Raw genomic sequence first — 19,280 nt, 5'->3', positions numbered from 1 at the left:
AATAAATTGTACATTTAATGGTACATTAAATTTTTTTCTATTTCACAACATATTTATTTAATATCTTCCCTTGATGAATCCTTTCTATACGCAGCCCGCGAGGGAACATGGGGGATTGTTTTCGTTTTACGTTCTCACCCAATAGTCTTTGCTTTATTTCACAATACTTTGTGGGATAGTTTCCAAACCAGATAACTTCAAAAATGAAACAAACACTACACCCGTTTTGAGATTTATTGAGTTTTATTTTGAAATCGGCCTTAAATAAAATGATCTTGAATCAGACATTAGACAGTTTTTATCCACAGGCTGTCAAACAAACTGCTGAACAATTATACTGCACGAAACCACATCTGTGACACTTTGTTTGCTCATTACTGCTGCATGATGTGTACTTTTTTTTGTACATCATTAGTGTTTTTGTTTTTATCGTGATTTGAACGGTTCTTCTTATCCTAAGCATTTTATCGCATTGTTTACTGCGTGTTAACCTGCATATAACAAATAAACCATATCAATCACATATCAGTGCTGTTTGTTTTATGAGCAGTTTGTCATCTGTGCTGCTGTTCCAAAATGCCGAACGCAAAAGTATTGCGTGGGGACGCAAAAGAAATACATTTCCCCATGTCCCCTCACGGGCTTCCGTACCTTACCTCTTAAATCTTTAGTGCACATGCAGCAATTTTGTTGGTCAGATGAGACTTGACACATGTTGGTACTTTTGGTTTGATGAATGAAGAGATGCAGGGCTGATTTAATCCAGAATCTGCGTTAGAAGTGTCCCTTAATCACTGGTGAACTTGATTACAACTAAACACGTTTTACAAGCAGCAGACAGCGTGTTAACACCAACTCTCCTGAAGTTCGGTAATATTTGCGACTTTTCTGTCAGCTCTATGAGTTTAATAGATAAGTCTTTACTTCTGACTTTACGTTACAAATCCAATTTTACCACGTCCAGTTCTCCACCTGCGTTTGCTCCCTCCATCCTGAACGCAGGTGGAAAACATCGAGCAGAAGCACTGTTGGCTTGTGGGTTGTGTAGTTCGTTTGACTCACATTATAGTATAGGCTTCTTGGAAAAAAAACTACACAATGGCGGCGTCGATTCAAGTTTTTTTTTCTTAAAGTTTATAACAAAGTCTCAGTTTTACATTTCCAAAGACAATTGATCCTAGTTTATTTTCCCTCCTATTGGTTAGCTCCCGCTCCCGTCTGCTCCCGTTCATTTTTTATCCTGTACCGTCCCAATCACGTGATCTTTACTGACGCTGTCTCCCGTCCCGCGGGATTCCCGTGGGACTCCCGAAAAAATGTCAGCCTCTAGTGTGAAGCTACAATATTCATAGTTATGAAAATAAAGACAATTCTTTGAATAAGAAGGTGTGTCCAAACTTTTGGTCTGTACTGTATATTCTTAATAATATATTTGTTAATGAGAAGGGTTACAGCTTTGCACAAAACAGTTATGGATTGAATTAAATATACTTCATCAAAATCAGTAACTGCCAACAAACATCCCAGAAGAACGGCCAGCCTGAAGCCTCATCAGTCAGCAGAAACACTGAGTTTACATGATAAACCTGCAGCAGAATACTTCTTGTTTTAAAGTATCTTATGATTTATTACAGCCTGATGAAGGCTCCCTTTGAGAAATCCTAGACAAGTCCTGGGCTACCAAACTACTACACCGTGATTCCGTTAACTTCTTACATAAACTCAAACAACTGGATCCTTCCCAAAATGCATCTCTACTTCCAACAGGAACATTTTCACCTAAACTTTGTCTTTTCAGCCAACCCTGACAGTTATGCAACTAACACTGCAGCACATGGTAAACTGATAAATCTATAACAGCCTCCTGGACTGAAGGTCAGTTGACCTTCAGTCACTTATTCAAACGCAACAGTGATCATGTTTAATCTCACAACCAAATAGATGTTTTTAAATAAGATTTCAATCTATCTCGATCAATGCCGTCTTTGTTTGCTTTTATCTAAAGCCGTTAAAAACAATGGCTGTAGTCGAATGGACGACATCTGTTGCTCTTTTGACCATTTTTTTGGAACAACTTGCTGATGGCAGATTATTCAACAGTCACATAACAACAGATGCTCGGCCTGGTGGCAGGCTGCTGGGATGTTTGCATGTTTTCATAAACGTTCCCCTGCTGCCCTGTCATTTCTGTCTAAGCGGCCAGACTTGGCGGTTTTGTCCATACATCGCCTGACCTTTGCACCCATACCACCCTCCTCCACTCGTCCAATTGTCCCGTTCTAATCCCTGACAACATGGGCCCATCTGGGCAGTATTACACTAATCCTGGTGATGTAATCCCAAAACGGCATGGCTTCCTCTGCAGAAAAGCAATCCATCATCTGAGCACGCACTGGGATGCTCTCATTTCTCACTTTGTCATTTCTCAGATTGTGAAGCCGCCGCAAAAGACCACAATGACTGCTCCTCATTAACAATAAGCCAGGAATGCGTCAGATTTACAAAAACAGAGCAGAAGTTTGCACTGTTGGCAGATATCTGCTAATTTCACCTTGGCTTCCATCATAATAAACGTCTTTTGACTGTGAAACAGTCACAGATGTATTCTATATGTGGGCAGCACAAAAACTCACAACACAAGTACTTATAGGTTTTATTCTAACCTCATGTAATCCTGCGCTCATGGTTTATCTGTATCTTGTTTCATGTTGTTCAACATAATGCCAAAAACAACCAGAATAGGAATGTAAAGGTGAAGGAGGGATGTGTTTGCTCTCTTGGTCCTCTGACTCTGAGCAGTCCCTTGGTGTAAGTGGACCGACATTCGCCCTGATTCCTGATTCATGTCAGGTGTTCATCCTGTAAATCCAATTAGCAACAGGTGGCCCGTTAATGCAGGTGTCGTCTGAGATGGACTTGAAGCACCAACTGTTCAAATGAAATGCATATTAAACCTGAAATATCAAGTGCAGTAAGATTTTAATAAACCAGGCTTGTTGCAGGAATAAAATCAGTTAAACGTTTTGTAAAACAAGAATAGTAAAACTCTTAGGCCCTCAAGTCCATCCAACATGGCTGTGTCTCTTTTCTGCATGGGTTCATGGACAGCGCGTCTTCTCTGCGGTTTTCCATGGAGGAAACAATCGCCTCAGTAATTATGTATTTGACCTTGTCTCCTTCCTGGACAGACTGTGTTCAATTTGTTTTTTAATCCTTTACAACTACTGGTCAAAGTGATTCTCCGTTAAACAATTTTCCTTTTTTAGACATGACCACCAACTGAGCTGCTATGAAGTTGATTTACTGAGCATTTCTGTATTACTGGAAATGAACGGTACCCGACATTTGTTGGGAATTAGCCTCAAATCACCAACTTCATTGAATTACTTAATTTCTGTGCTGCTAATACTGAATTTGTTAAGAAATGGATGAACGTACTCTTCAGACAGGAAACGGGCAGAGAGAGGACGGGGAAACGACTATTTAGCTAGTCGAATAGTCTGTTGACTATGTTTTGATTAATAATATGATAGCAAAAAGTGCTCAATAAGTGATTCTTTACAGAATTTGAACCAGATGAAGCTAAAGATATACCACTAAAGAAGTTCTGCATAGAGCATAATTACAGAAAAGAAAATTGTTCATCTTAAATGCAAAACGTAAATGTTTTTTGTACAGTTATGGCTTAATTGCTGCTCTGAGTAGGTTGTTCTTTCAGCAAATGGCATGTTTTAGAGTCTGTATATTCCAGTTATTGATTTTACGATTACTAATTTAGTTGACGATTATTACCATAACCGATTTATTGTTTCAGCCCTACTAAAAAGCATATTAAATGATTTTGTTTCTCTTGATAAAGTTTACAATACTTCCAGTACTTTTTTTTTTTTTTAACCTTGAACAATATCGCATATGGAACAGTTGTTCAATTTAAATGAATTTTATGAGTTACTTTAGCAGAATATCATTCTTTAACCTGCTCTATAACCAAAAGTATTCTCACCCAAATTTTATTTATGTAAGAGTTGCAAAAAACACCCTTTTAATTTGCACCTGAATTCAAAAACACAATCAGAGGTCGTTCTCAACATTATGCAACCACAAGAGGTACATCTCTCTCAGGTTGCTCTAGGCAGGATGTGTGTGTGTGTGTGTGTTCTTGTACTTGTTGTTGAGTGAGAACCATTTTTTGTATTTGTATCGCAAAGTGAGGACATTTTGACAAAGTGAGGACATTTTCCTGGTCCTCACTTTTCCAAATTCCATTCTTGGGACAGGGGTTAGGTTTAGGACTAGGGTATGAATTGAGTTATTGTTAGGGTTAGAGTTAGGTATTAACTGGTTAGGGTTAGGGTTAGGTACAAAAAATCAAGGAAAATGAATGGAAGTCAATGGAAGTAACCGAAAAGTCCTCATAAAGATAGTAAAACACGGATGTGTGTGTGTTTGTGTGTGTGTGTGTGTGTGTGTTTGTGAGAGAGATAGGCAGAAAAGGGGCTCAGAGTAGGCGGACGTAGTAACAATAGTAAAAGCTTCCAAACCACACTTTAAAACTCTTTTCTGAAGAACAATACGTGGAAGAACAGAGAGTGTGTGTGTGAAGAATATGTGAGCAGTAGAAGTCTTGTGTGTGTGCTCATGATGAGAACACGCCTACGTAGAGATGCTGCCTGTCTGCTTTCAGCAGGAAAACCTTCAGCGAGATGATCAGGCTCCTCTTTATTCCTCTGACGTCTTCCAAACATACGTTCAGCGGCAAAGAAGAGGCTGAATGATCAGACAGTAACACACTCGGCTGAGTTAATGCGTTGGTGTGTTTTCATGTGTCACAGTTTAAGGCAGGGAGAGCGATTCACATCCAACAAGATGTCTACAGTTTGATGAGCAGACAGGAGGAGTGAGGACATAGACAGACTGAAATGTGAGACTGAAGCTCACCTCAGCAGAGATCCGTCTGTTTCCTTTGTTCCTCAGACAGACACCCGTGGGAGACTGCACCTCATCAGAGGACGTCCCCGATGCCTGATCGCTCTCCCCGTCTGACCCCATATTTATATTCTCATGAACAATATCTGGAAAACAGAAGGAAAACAGTAAGGCTGGGGTGTGAAACATATGGCTCTAGACCCACATGGGGCTCTTCAGCTCTTCTAAAGTGGCTGTCCTTAACTTAGTTAAACATAACACACAGGAACAGTTTTATGCATAATGCAGACATTTTACACAGAATATCTGCATGAGAACAAACAGAGGAGTAGGTTAAGCTGCCCTAATGTGTGCATTTATCTCATATATTACCAGACATTTCAGCTGCTATGAACACACAGTTTTTCTGTCTTTATTTATCTTTTGTTATAAATGGCATGTTGCCTCCTTGGCATCATCCTAATCTTTAGCTCGGTTCATAGATTCAAGCCATCACTCTGGCCGGACTCCAGTCAGAAGAAACAACCTTTAACCTCTATCTGCCAGGGGTCTGAATAATCTGTGGGCTCAACTGGGTGAGCTCATTAACCTGCTTTCCATGCTTTTATCCAACGCTTGGAGCCAAATCGTCACAGCTAGGGTCAGCCTGCTCTTCCTGAACAACCCCCCCCCCACTCAGCAGAGACCCTAAACAGGGCAAGATGCGAGTTTACCGAGTCAGATTGTCATTTAAAAATAACTGATAAGGCTACGCGTCTCAAGCAAAGAACGCTGTTCTGAAACTCAGAAGGAATCAAATGTTCGGTCGCTGTGAAAAATAACAACAAAAAGCATAAATATGACTGTTGTAGCTGTGCTGGTTAGAACACACAAAACTATCGTGGACTGTGATTTCATAACACTCATATGATACAGAGTGCTACAATTTTACAACAATATCTATATATGTATGGAATATATGAGCTTCACAAAATCATTAAATCTTCAATAAATCTGGGTACATTTTCTATTGATTCATCTATTTCATAAACTAAGGCTGAAGTAAGCATTTGCTTTGTGCTACATTAAATTATGAAAAATGAAAATAGAATTAGAGAAATAAAACAGGATTTGAAAAGAAAAGGTTATATTAAAGAGCGATTTCTTTGCATCATTGCTTCGATGTTACTGCATCTTTTAGCATGCTGAATTCGGGTTCTTTAATTTGTTTATTCTTGTGGGTAAAGTAAGACACTAACATATTTCTTATAAAATTAGAGCAGCTCACAGTCACAACTAAACAGCTGTAGGCGTAAAGTGCCTTTGGTTTTGCTTGTAACTTTTAAACAAATGTAATCAACAAGATTTGCTCATCCCTAGTTGTTCTCCAAAGACCAGATTTGGACCTTTGCATATAAAGATGGAGAACCCCTGCTCTGGAAGCACTTTATTTAGAGTGGGAAAGAGCAATAATGGCTCTTTGGAACAGGAAGATTGCAGAAAATGCTGGACATTAACAGGCCAACAGGATTCAACAGACATTTCTCATTATGAGCTCTCTCTGCCTCATCTAGCCTCCTATTTGTATGTGGCAGAGGGCACAGATGTAGTAAATAAGGTTGAATCTCTCTGACAGGTTTTATTTATGTCACTGGCGATGGGCCTTATGAGAAAAAACCCAAGCATCCAATATGATTCTCCTCATGCCTGAGCACACTCAGAAAAAGGGACACCTCCATTCCCTCTGGGGTTTATTTTCATATAAAGTAATGATGCAAATCTGCATTGTGAACCTGAACTCCTGGTTTGAATCTCCTTTACTTTCCAGTTACTATAAATAAATACGTGAAAGAAAAACAGGCTTTGCTGAGGCTCCTGTGAACTGTGCGCGTTGACATATAAGCATGTTACTCTGTGCTCGCCCTCATCAGACACAGCTCAAATGTTCTACAAACATCTTCAGGGGAACTAAGATGTAACGCTTTCAGAATCTGATTTTAACTCATTAACTAAACTCGCTGCGGCAAAGTCGGTAGTAGCAGAATACGTTCCAGCACTGTTTTCAGCTCTCAAAGCATGTTGTGATGAAGACATTAAAGCAGGGCTGTGCAGCATCTGGGTGTCTCACCGAGGCGGCTGCCGTTGCGAGGCATGACCAGACCCAGGCCGCCTCCGATGACGCTCTGCGGCCGTCTCATTGGCGGCTTCTTGAAAGAGCCCGTGTACTGGTGAAGGAAAGAGTGGACGCTGTGGGCCGACGGAGGACGGCCGTTCCTCACTATGGGCTCTGCAGGACAGAGGAAAGGTTCTGTCAGAGGTCACATGCACAGATCTAGGTTGGACTAAACACAAAATGTGACATGAAAACACAATAACTGGTCAAGAAAAGGCAGACTTTGATAGCCGAGAACATTTCTATTAATCCCTGAAAATTAAAACTAAACTTTAGTGACGCATGGAGACCAAAGAAAAGGTTTTATCTGCCTTAAAACATATTTAAAAAATAAATTCCATAAAAACTGCTACAGATTTAAAACAAGTCCCTTATTGGTTAATTACCTATAAATTATAAATACAGGCACATGTCCAAATTTGAATATCATGAAAAACTTCAATATTTTTAGCAGTAATTAAAGCAACAGGACACCCAACAAAGTACTGACTGCATAGAAATGAACACACTTTTTACAAGTCTCACTGTTCTGTGTAAAATATTTTTCATTGATCTTATGTCATATTCTAATTTGGGGTTTTTGTTATCTGTTAGCCAGTATTATACTCTATGTGTAATGACTCCATACAATTTCACTTTCTGAAATGAGGGACAGAAAACCTTTTCCAGATTTTCTCTCTCTCTCTTTGTTTTTGTTTTTTAGATGTACCAGCATTAATTACCTAAGAATAACATTCTGATCATCAATTTTACCCAGAAATCAACATTTTCATAGGATTTAAAGTCAAACACTAACATTAAAATACTCTTTGTACCAGTTTAAGACAATTTCAATATGAAAATGCAAATCTTACAGGAGCTGTAGAAAATGTAAATGTTTTTGGGAGATTTTGTGAGGGCAAGTCATAAACACATTATAGAGGGAAAAAATAAAATAAAATACAAATAAAATAAATAACACAAGCATGTGTGAATAAATGCTGCGACTCATTCATGCTGGCCCCAAATATCAAATATCTTGCACCCTCCCATTTAGTGGCTCTGAGTTCAACCTAGATGGTAAAGCTTGGGTGCGAACTGACATGGCTCAGCCTCCACATCCGTTATTCTCTGGTGGGGACTTTAAAATGATCCGAGACTTTATTGTCGGTAGGCCTTTCCTGAAACACAACAATGAACCCCTGACAGCTAGGTCCAAGTTCATTTTTATGATAAATAATATTTTCCTTGCTATTACACGTCCGTTACTGACAGTTATACGAGGCCGATGTTTTTATAGGTTTCTGTCCAACACTAGTTAAGAAGTGCCACCTAGAAAGGCTGTTAAAATTGTTTTTTATTGGAGGCAATCTATCCTCACATTGCTTAAGTTTTGATCTATTACGTCCTTCCACTGACTCTAAATGACCAGATTTAAACAAAGCTGTGGAATAGTGTTAGCTGCTCTGCACTAGACAGAGGGTAAAGATTTTGTGGGCATCTAGAAAGACACACCGGCCGTGTCACTGAGAAGAAAATGGATCTGCAGCTAATTGAGACCCAGACGGAGGAATACTGCATGACTTGGACGGGGATGACCGGGTCACAGCATGAGGCTGTAGCGCTGAGGATGATTGTTCTATCAGAGTTATGGATTACACAGATTAGTGTGTGTCTCTGTCTTTTCAGGGTCAGAGGGAAAAATGTTCTCATGTGTTTATGACTGATGGATTTGACTGGCTTCCAGGTTTCAGAATCAGCGCCGGACGTACATATAAATGCTTAGCTCAAACAGGTCCGCTAGCCCATAGCGCAAGATTTATAGCAGATTTTTTTAAACTTAAAAATCTAATTTCAGTCAGCAGCATGCAAAGCGTCTAGAGTTCACAGTTCTTTGTTTGGGTACGGGTCCACAAACACGAGAGGAAATATAAACTATGTTGAAATTTACCACAAAAAAGAAACAGCTAAAGCAGCCAAACGTTTAGGAGAAAATGAATAATTTAGTATTTAGACCCAGCCCTGTTGCCCAATAGGCATGGTCTGGTTTCTGATATTAAAAGTTACAAGGGTTTAAAAAATTTCTTTCAAAATCCTTGAAATCCTGGAATGAAATGCAGCATGGGGCATACAGCATCACAGTGTTGTCCCTCCCCCACCTGCTGCTGAGCACTCCCAATCAGCTGGCTGAAAGACGGTTATTACACTGGTCTTACGCTTACAACAAATACGGAAATATCTCTGTTAACAAAAACACAGGTCATGGACTGAACTACAGGAGCGCCACCTATCGCTCATATTCAAGTAATGCTGTGTGAAAACGATAGTTGGGAGGCTGTGAGCAGCATGAGGCTGGCTACTGGAGAAGACAGCCTGACTAATAACCTAGTTAATACCAGCTTGTCAGATTTGAGTCACTCTATAAAGGAGCGGAGCAAAAAAAAACAACTAGAAAAACGCCCACTAAGTTTACTTAGTATTTAGTCTGTATTTGTAATAACGTCCATCTGTCAAATGTAAAATATGTCAGAATGTTTTTGCAGAAGTAAAAATAGTTGCTTTGCTGTTAACAAAAGAAGAAATTAGATCCTGTTATGAATTTGTCGTTTTAAATCTTGATCTAAATACTGCAACACCGAGAAATTTTGACTTGAGGTTCTCATAGCGTCAGAGCTATTCATGTGTATTTGCTATCCTAATTGGATGTGTAAAAAAAAAAAAACTTCCTAGAATTCAGATGAAAGCTGTATACATACAGCCATGTAATTTCCCAGTCCTCATGTCACTTCCCCTTTATCTCTGGGTAGCTGCTGCTGGCCTGATTTATGAGCGTTACATAAGCAGATCAGCACCAGACCCAATCACACAGTTCAGATCAAATCTCATCTGGCTACTCTATTATGTCTCGTCTCTGCCCTGCTTACTGTTAAACAGGCTGCTAAGGCCCTTTCTCTCTCACACAGAAACGCAAAGATTCTGCATCTCCATTAAACAAGTACAGAATGCTCCAAACTTGGTGTTAATCACGGCACAAGAAGCTCGTTACAAAGCCCAGTCAGTTCTCAGAAAGAGAGTTAGAAGGGGAGGGGGGGGGGGACTGGGACCAGAGGGTCAATCTCTGCAGCCAAAACTGAAAAAAAGCAAAGAGTAAAGGTACAGGGATTAAAAACAGAGGGGGCCATGAATAAAGATGCCTGGATGATTTCACCAAGTCAGCCAAGTCGCCGTGGCAATGTTATGGAAATTCAAGACCGTTTCCAGACCTTGAAAGCCATAGCAACGACATGATAGCTCACCGAGGCATGCCCCCTCCCCTCCCGTGCATATTTAAAAAAACAAAACCAAATCACTAGAGGCAGGGCACCATGCCACCCTGCTTTTACCCGTTCCCTCAAAGGCCACAACCTTCAACAGGATCCAGGAGAACAATAAGCAACTGCCGTCTTCGCCAGACAAGTACAAAATGTTTCTACTCTGACATTAAAACACAGGAAAGTCATTTTCTGTACAATCCCCCTCTCTCTATAGGCAGATGACATTAAAAGGAAAGCAGTTCACAGATTGCCTGGGTTTAAACAGTTTACAACAACTCTGCTACAAAATTAGTCTTTTAAACAAAGTTTAAAATTAGACGGCTTTTCCAGACCGGTCCCCATTTCTGGTTTTAACTGACATCTGATCTACAGATCCCAATTTAGACAGTTTGCTTTTTTTGAGGATAACACAAACAAAAAATGTGCTGTAGGTGGTAGTTTAGATTGAATAAAAGAATTACAAGATTAGACCTTGTTACATTATTATTTTATATATTAAAAAACATTTTCCTAAACTATATTCGACTTTTATCAAACTCAAAAACAGTGCATCAAAATACACTGTGATGCCTTTAAAGACCAAAAATGCTGGGAGATCTTAGTTTCGATACATTTATTGAATAGGACAAAAAGTCCGATTTTTCAGTACTTAACCCATCAACCAAGGTAACTTTGCAAGTTCTACTCTTCTATTCTCTGCTAAGGTTCCCTCCCTATGGAGGTCCAGGTTATTTACTTCAGCTTACATCCAAAAGTTCGTGAAGTGTGTCATACTAACTTATTATTTATTAAATAAATCCATTGACACCCATCAAGGCAAATATTTGCAGGAAGTTGAAAGTCAAAAATTAAATCAAGTAGACTTAATTATTATTATTATCCTTGACAATTTATGGCCTGGACTGTTTTTGTTTTCACAGATAAACATTAAACACAAAAAAACACAAAAAAACACAAATACATATATACTTTTACATTACATTATCGTACTTTCTGCCAGAAAGAAATATGACAGATGACCTGAGCAATTTTGTCAGATTTAACTCTCTCTTGTTTAAATCACCAAGGTGATTCAGTTCTTCCCAGGATGCATTGGTGTGGGAGCTATGCTGCCTTACTCTTACCTTTCTCTGAAACGTGTCTTCGAGATAAGAGATCATCTGTGAGAGCGGCGTTTACTGAAAACTCACTTCCTGTGTTTTTATAACATAGTGCTATAGCACCAATCCATTCTAATGCTAAAGTTCAGAGACTTTTAAAATCATGCAGGTCAGAAATGCTTTCTTGTCAAAAATCTGACGCATGAAGCTTAGTAAAGGATTGAAAAAGTCAACCTTGAAACACGTCAAGATGTGAAAAATGAGGGAGACCATCCGACTCAAGTGTCTTCTTTAGCTCCATCCATCTTCCCGTGAACTCCTAGCAGTTTCCCTGTCCCTGCTGAAGAGACGCATCCCTGCAACATGATGCTGCCACCACTATATTTCATCGTGGAGATAACGGGTTCAAGGCCATGTGATTTGGTCTCATCTGGCCAGAGCACTTCCTTCCATATGTTTGGTGTGCTCACTACAAGGCTTGTGCAAACTGTCAATCATTTTCTGACCTGAGAAAATGAAAACTCATACATTGAGACCAGATGTGTGTACTGCGTGGCTAACAGCTGTACGATCAACAGATTATCCTAGCAATCCAAAGGTTTGGATATTGTTTTACATTCAACTTAGCTTTAAACCTCTCCACCACTTTCTCTGCGAGCCGTCTGCTGTGTTCCTTGGTCTTTATGATGCCGTTTCTTCACTAACGTTCTCAAACAAACCTCTGAGGTCTTCAAAGGACGGCTGAATAAAAGCATGCCCATAGCATAATGCAGCCACCACCCTGTATTACCATGAGGGATGGTGTTTACACTAAACTTACTTTGGTGGATAAAAAAAAACAAAAAACACAGTTTTGTGTTGGTCTATCACATAAAATCCCAATAAAGTGAATAATCGTTTGTGGTTGTGACGTAACAAAATAAAAATATGAAAAGGTTCAGTCATGAAAACCTTTGCAAGGTCCCTGGTCTTTTTAATGGAGTCATTATCTGCAGATTGTTTTGCTTGTTTTGATAAGGAATGCATCTTTTTTCCCCTTCTAGTCATTATTTTGAAACACATCTTATGAAAAATACATCCCTTTAGATCTACATTTACGATTAGCAGTGTAAATGCTTGGAGATGCTTTTCACTCCGTTTTGCGAGACACAAGTCAGCCTTTAAAAACAATGAATGAACCTTACCGCTGTCCTTCAGTCCATTCTCCTCTATCGTAATCTGCTCAGCCAGCTCTGACAGCGACTCGTCGATGGTGTGGCTGCCTCGTAGCGTCTGAGTGAGACGTCGCTTGAACCGCTTCATCTTCTCCATGGAGCTCTCAGGTAGGGGAGGCCTTCAGGTGGCAAATAAAAACTAAATGTTACTCAACATAAGGCAGCGATAACAGATTTAGCTTGTAGGCCGTCTTCCTGATACAGGGCTTGAAATTTCACTCTTTAAAAAGAAAACAAAACAATCAGTTACATAAACTTGTTTCAGGTGAAGACGCCTCATGCACCTTCTATCATGTTTCGCAATGCCACCCTAAGCCAGAAAGAAGACCTAAGATCAACAGGAATCTGACGGGGGCAAACAATGAAACGGACAAATAAACACCGGGACAATAATCATGACTCAGCTCTGCATTCTTCACTCAGGACAAGCATGACAGGTTGATGAGAGATTCATACACGCAAGTTTTTACAGCACAGTGGCACACTGTGCTGTAAAGCCAAACCATAGAAAACAGAAGGGATTAGCTGCTGAATGGTGCAGGACGAGCCTGGGCCGCTCTGAGTCCACATCACACATTCCAGCTTCATTTATAGGCTGCGAGAACGTGGCTGACTGGGGGAGTTTAGAGATGGTACGAGTGTGCAGAGGGAGAGAATCCAGCGAGATGGTGAGTGTGTGAGAGGGCAAAAAGACTGATGATATTTGCAGATTAAACAAGCAGCCTTTCCCCATGAACTCATATAGGGATCCTGACTTCCTCAGCAGATCCGGACATGTGTCTGTCTGTGATACTGATGAGTAAGGCCAGACACGAAAACCCAGGAGGAGAAAAACTCTCTCAGGGTTCAACGTTAGGCAACTGCTCCCCAGGGCTTCAGATATCACTGGTAAAACTGTGCAGACAACCAGCTGACTAACAGGTGATTTTTATAAATTCATATAGAGAGATACAGTTTTACAAATATTAAGCAACCTGTTGTAAAAGTACAACCATCTGCACAGTTGTGACTTGTTCATGCATCACTTTGCTGGATAAAATATTGATGGCATACCTTTAAATTATTTCTTTATCTGTATTATGGTCTAAAAAATGTTTAGACAAGATCTCATCTTTTTTTTGACCATCCTGCAAATTCTCTTGGGGGTTTAGGTCAGGTCTGTTTGCTGGCCACCCAAACACAGTGATACCGCAGTCATTAAAGCAGGTGTTTGGCAGTGTCAGCAGGTGCCACGTCCCCCTTGAATATAAAGCATCTTCATGAAGCGTGTCAGCAGGGGGGAAGCATGACGTGCCCTAAAATTTCCAGGGCATCTCTGACTGTGGAAACGTCACCCTGGATCTCAAGCAACTCGCATTCTGTGCCTCTCTTTTTCATTCGCTGTAAACCATCGTCATCAAAATGAACAGAAATAAACACTTTAAATAAATCATTCTGTGATCACACAAGTTTATTTTTTTTGCCTTTAGACTTGTTATTTCCACTTGTGTCGTCTCTGCTTTTAAAACGACGTAAAATTGCAGCACGACAGAGACGTCTTATATTTAACAACTTCTCAAAATAGAGCTGAAACTTTCTTTTTTCCATCAACACTTCCTTTCAAACTGAAAAGACTGTGAACTGAGGTCTATTTTCATGCTGTGGGAGGCAAATTGTATGTGTCGAGCAACCAGCAGTTCATAACACGATCTAACTCACGTGATGACCTATTGAAACAGAAAAGCTGCAAAAATATTTTTATTTAAACAATATAAAATGCTTTTAATTAACTAACTGCAGAGAGTTGTTAAAATACTAACTTAAAAAGCTCAAACTTTAGAAGATTTACAGTATTTTACATGATCAAACCCTAAACCTAACCTAAACTCAATACATTAGTCCTAAAACTAACCACTAAGCCAAGAACAGCAAGAAAAAAGTGAAGACCAGGAATAGGTCCTCACTGTGCTTGTAAAACACAAAAAAATGTTTCTCACTCAACAGTAAATACATGTATACACACATACACACACACACGGCAGACTGACCTAGGCTTCCGGCCAAAGCAAATGAGGACAGTGCAGAGCAAACTACTAATCTGCACATCATGCATCAGTACATCTAGCTCCATCCTCAATTTCATTTACCCAAAAAGGGTGGCAAAATAAGTGGTTCAACTTTTCAGAAACGGTGCAAAACAACATTAATTTACTGCATTCAGTCATTCTTTAGGAGCTGAGTGCAAAAAAGACCTTCTCTCCTAGTTTCATTGAGTCACACACATGATCGGTGGGTCAAATACTGGAAAATCTGCCTTTTTCCTCCTATTTAGCAAATGCATTAAAACTAAGAACGCCCACAATGTTTGGTCTATAAGAGCAGGTACTTTAATATTTTTTTATTTTAAATCAGTTGACAGTATAATTAAAACTTGATGCACAAATGGGGATAATTCTGTAATTCCTTAATTTCCTATTGGATTTGATCCAACTACTTCTATCAAAAAACCAGCAGAACATTTTTCTATATTTTGTGCACAATGAAGTTCTCAGACCTCAAAGAAAATTAGAAATCTGTAGAAAAGCCTGATCACTGCATCTGTTGCACACATATAGGACTCCACAAATTACAATTCAGGCAAAATCTAACCAAGAGCATTAAAAAACATTTACTGGCAAAAAGGTATATGTATCGGTAATAATTACAAATAGATACCAGAGAATATTCTGAGAACACCAAGGTTGAACATCTGTGCAGGGTCCTTCAATCATGTTCAGGTACCACTGACACAAAATACCAAGATCATATTCTTACAAAACAATCTTCTCTTCTGCAGCTTCTCCCCTAAATGTCTTCCTAGGTAGTTATTCACCAAGTTATTCTTAGTCAAAACACAATCAATCTGATTTTCCGCAGGCCGAGATGAGGGAGAAAGACGTCAACACGCCTGTCATAACATTAGATCTGTTAGTTCCACCTCGTGACACGTCAGCGGCCGCATGGTCGAGCAGTCCATCATCTCCTGAACAGCTCAGTGCTTCGCCTGCTGCAGTCACACACACAGCCTGCAACATGTGTGCAGCACACTCAGAACTTTTTACTGAAAAAATACATTTCATTTTGGCTGAAGCAGGCCCTGAAGGTGGTAACATTCCCAATAAAGCCCTCATCAGCCAAACAAACAGTAAATTATACTATTACTTCCATAACCGTATGATAAGGACCACAACATACATGGTGGTGGCTTATTTTTTATTTTAACCAAAGGCATGAAGACTTTTCCTTTAGGCTACAGGTAATTCTCAGAAAAAAACGCTGACGGATGAATCAGTAAGAACCATAACTGATACTTGCAGGCCAAACATATTACTGTAATGAATCTGGAAAGTAAAAAACCTTTCGTGAGTTTAGTGAATGAGATGAGATCAAATAAGGATTATGTGGCACCAAACTACAACAGGCAACCTTTTTACTGCTTTTCCTCCTTTTCCAGCATATTGTTCAGAATCCCTCGTCTAATTCATGGATGCAGATGACAGGAATATCAGGGTTGCATAATTTAGGGTTTACGTCAAAATGTCATACCATACAGATTCAACTTCCAGAGGTGACAATGGACTGATAAATGATTTAATATAAGGACAGATCAATAGATGAATGAAGAAAAGAATTAATGAATTAATTCATTCATTCATTAATTAACAGATAGATAGATGGATGGAAGAAAATGCAGATGATGGATGGATGGATGGATGGATGGATGGATGGATGGATGGAAACTACCTGTAGACAATGGAATAAGGAATTAAGTCAGGAAATACAAATATTATTCCATACTCTATTTTCTTTTCCTCTACTTATTTAGAACTAAAAAATCCATTTCTATCAATTTTGAAACCTCTAAACTTTTTACAAACTATGCAGGGACTCTGATAAATAACTAAGACAGGTCCTAGGATCCAGAAAACAAGCCACGGCAGTAGCAGAAGAAGAGTGTCCAATAGGCACTCGAGTCCACTCTCCTGCATTCCTGTTCTAGGAATGAGTGGGGAGCTTTGGACTTGATCCTTGTTCTGAACTTTATCCCTGCTCCCATAAGTAGACTGGTCCGAGCTCTGACCTCCAGATTTGATTTGAGGGGGGGGGCTGTGGGAGGAAGGGAGTAAGAGGAGGAAGGGAGCCCCTGAGGTGTAGAACAGAGGGGTCCGAATACTGCGCCATTTCAGGATCATTTGTTGCCACGGCAACCCCAACTGTATTTTCCATGCTGAAAATGCAAAGCACTGCAGGAGTCATACATACGTGCTGATTTTCCGATTCTCTTCATCTTGAATCCAATGCCGAGATCCCGCGTGTCTGGTTCTTTCATTTCATCACCTCAGCCTGAGATTACATCTCTTTTAGCCTAACAATGTTCAGCTCCACCTCTCCAGTAAGAGCAGGAGATGGTGAGGCTAACACAGGGAAGGAATGGAGGAGGTGATCACTGCAGATGCTGAACCGCTGAGACAAGATCCATATGCTATGCATGGATTGTGTCCCTTTCCTGATGCTTGTGACACGTAACTATGCTGACAACGAACAAAGAGCCTTATTCAACCCTCGGATTTCTTTTGGGACATGAACTGCCTTGTGATGGTTTCTGTCTGGGCAGCACACAAAACAGGACGAGCAAGGTCGCAGCCCCCACATGACCCCTGCAGGGCTCGGTAAAACTCCAAACATCACTGCCTCAAAGAACAACGGGGGTCCCAGAAAAAACTCACGTCTGCTGCGCTCACACTCAGGAGAATGAACCAGGGAAACATGCATGACAGTTGGCATGATTTATGGGTGAGCTCAGCCTCGGGTTTCTAAACAGCAGGCTTTTCTCCAAGCTGACGGAGACAATGAGGACATGACTGAGGGAGCTGGGTCCGGTATGGGGCTCTTACATAAAGGCTGCACTGTGCTGAGTAAAACAGTGGGCTCCCTAAGAGGAGCGCTGCGTGGTGCTGAACTCAGCAAACGAACATGCACCCGTCACTCACTGATGCAATATGTGTCATTTGTTCCTCATCGCTGACACATTTTCCCACTCACAGCGTTATCACACCAGTCACACGTGTCGCCTGTGTTCAAAAGGTTTGAATGGGGCAGATAGACGGGTCGGGGCTGATGTTTGTGGGAAACGGGCAGGGAAACCTCAGGGAGGGAGGCAGGGAGACCTCAGCCTCAGGTTGTGGTTGTCGGAGGTAGCGCAGTGTCGCAGATCTCAGTAAGAGTCTATCGCAGCTGCTATAGTTACAGCAGCCTGAGTGACAGGCCTGCTCCTCTCTGTGCCGTCACATCACAGACGAGAACACAATATACTGATGATCACTGCACTTCACTCAGCAGTAACCCAGGTGTACCTTTAGGACATCCAGAAAATGTGAAGCAGGATGGATCGGTTATGTAACATCCCACTTTAGCGAGCTTTAAAAACTATTTGTAAGACAAAGTTGAATTTATTATGGATTTTCTCTAATCATCACAGGGTTCGTACACACACATATTCAAGTATAGCTGTTCACCTACCCCATCTCATATGTAGATGAATGCCCCTTGGCAAGTTTCAGACGATCCAGAAGAAAACTTGACAAGATCCTGGCATCATCCTGGCTAACGTTGACCACTCTTCTTCCCAGAATTTGTAGAGTTCAGCTAAATTGGTTGGTTTCTTGGTACAGGTATGGCACAATTCACAAACCTAGTCTAATGTGTGTCTGGTGTCATTAACCTGTTGTAACTCCCAATGGTGTCCACTCTTTTAACCAGTGTTGATATGAGGGAGGTTATCTGGAGTAGAGCTATACGATATTAGGAAAACATGCGATAATAATGCTTTGACATTAACGTAGCAGCATCAAGGTGTTTCTGCTCTGGGTTAATTGTAAACAACCAGCCCAGACAGCGAGTAGTTTGTCCGGCTACAGAAAATGAGATAGCTTTGTTGAAAAGGTTGCATCTGGCTACAGCTGCTGTTTTGATGAGGAAACAACTTAGCTGTAGATTCCTAGTGACTTATATCGCACATTTTATCTTGCATTAAACAAAATGCAGGAGAAACGTTGAAAGCAAAATTGCAGGAAAAAGCAGCCTGAAAGAAATGATACATTTGAACTGTTTTTAGTTTGGTGTAAGTTGTGTAGACAGCCGTGTCCTAAAATCTGGAGGATTTTACTTTGAGACAGCTCTCAAAAAAATAATTTTACCAAAAACATTTTATTTTGAAAACAGCTATACAAAACCAGAACTCATAAATCAACCACAACAATCTCTAATCTGACCTGTAGTCAGCAGATAAAAGTAATCAGTTCTCCAAAAACATCCCCGTGTTCCTGGAAATCACGATGAGTAACATTATTTTCTAAAGGATGACTAATTAATACAGTAATTAGTTGGAGCGCGCTATCACGTGGGCCTCGCAGGTATTTTCCAGCTTAAACTCCTTTGATTGCTGATGCTCCCTGATCAACACTCCAGTCTCGGTCACACTGTTTACTGTTCGAAAGGGGCGAGGCTGAAATGCAGACAATCTCTGCTACCATGTACAAAAGTGGCACACTTGCATACCGTACATCCAGCAGGAAAA

At 40.3% G+C, this 19,280-nt stretch overlaps 1 protein-coding gene across 2 annotated transcripts in view; it reads right to left on the bottom strand.

The window, feature by feature from the left end:
- LOC124881012 (cyclin-dependent kinase 17-like) overlaps nucleotides 1-19,280 on the bottom strand; it is a 43,103-nt gene that overhangs the window by 17,405 nt on the left and 6,418 nt on the right. Inside the window, exons 1-4 of one of the 2 annotated variants that reach the window (XM_047386506.1) lie at nucleotides 16,967-17,103; nucleotides 12,656-12,804; nucleotides 7,034-7,192; nucleotides 4,939-5,072 (exon numbers count right to left, since the gene is read on the bottom strand). In XM_047386506.1, coding sequence (XP_047242462.1) covers nucleotides 4,939-5,072; nucleotides 7,034-7,192; nucleotides 12,656-12,782 — 420 coding nt within the window. In that variant the 5' untranslated portion in view covers nucleotides 12,783-12,804; nucleotides 16,967-17,103. Of the gene's footprint in view, nucleotides 1-4,938; nucleotides 5,073-7,033; nucleotides 7,193-12,655; nucleotides 12,805-16,966; nucleotides 17,104-19,280 lie in introns of those variants that run through there. The other variant, XM_047386498.1, reaches the window with a different exon arrangement.

Source organism: Girardinichthys multiradiatus, chromosome 2 (genome assembly GCF_021462225.1).
Source record: "Girardinichthys multiradiatus isolate DD_20200921_A chromosome 2, DD_fGirMul_XY1, whole genome shotgun sequence".
NCBI classification, from domain to species: domain Eukaryota; kingdom Metazoa; phylum Chordata; class Actinopteri; order Cyprinodontiformes; family Goodeidae; genus Girardinichthys; species Girardinichthys multiradiatus.
This window is presented reverse-complemented; position numbering and strand designations above follow the sequence as displayed.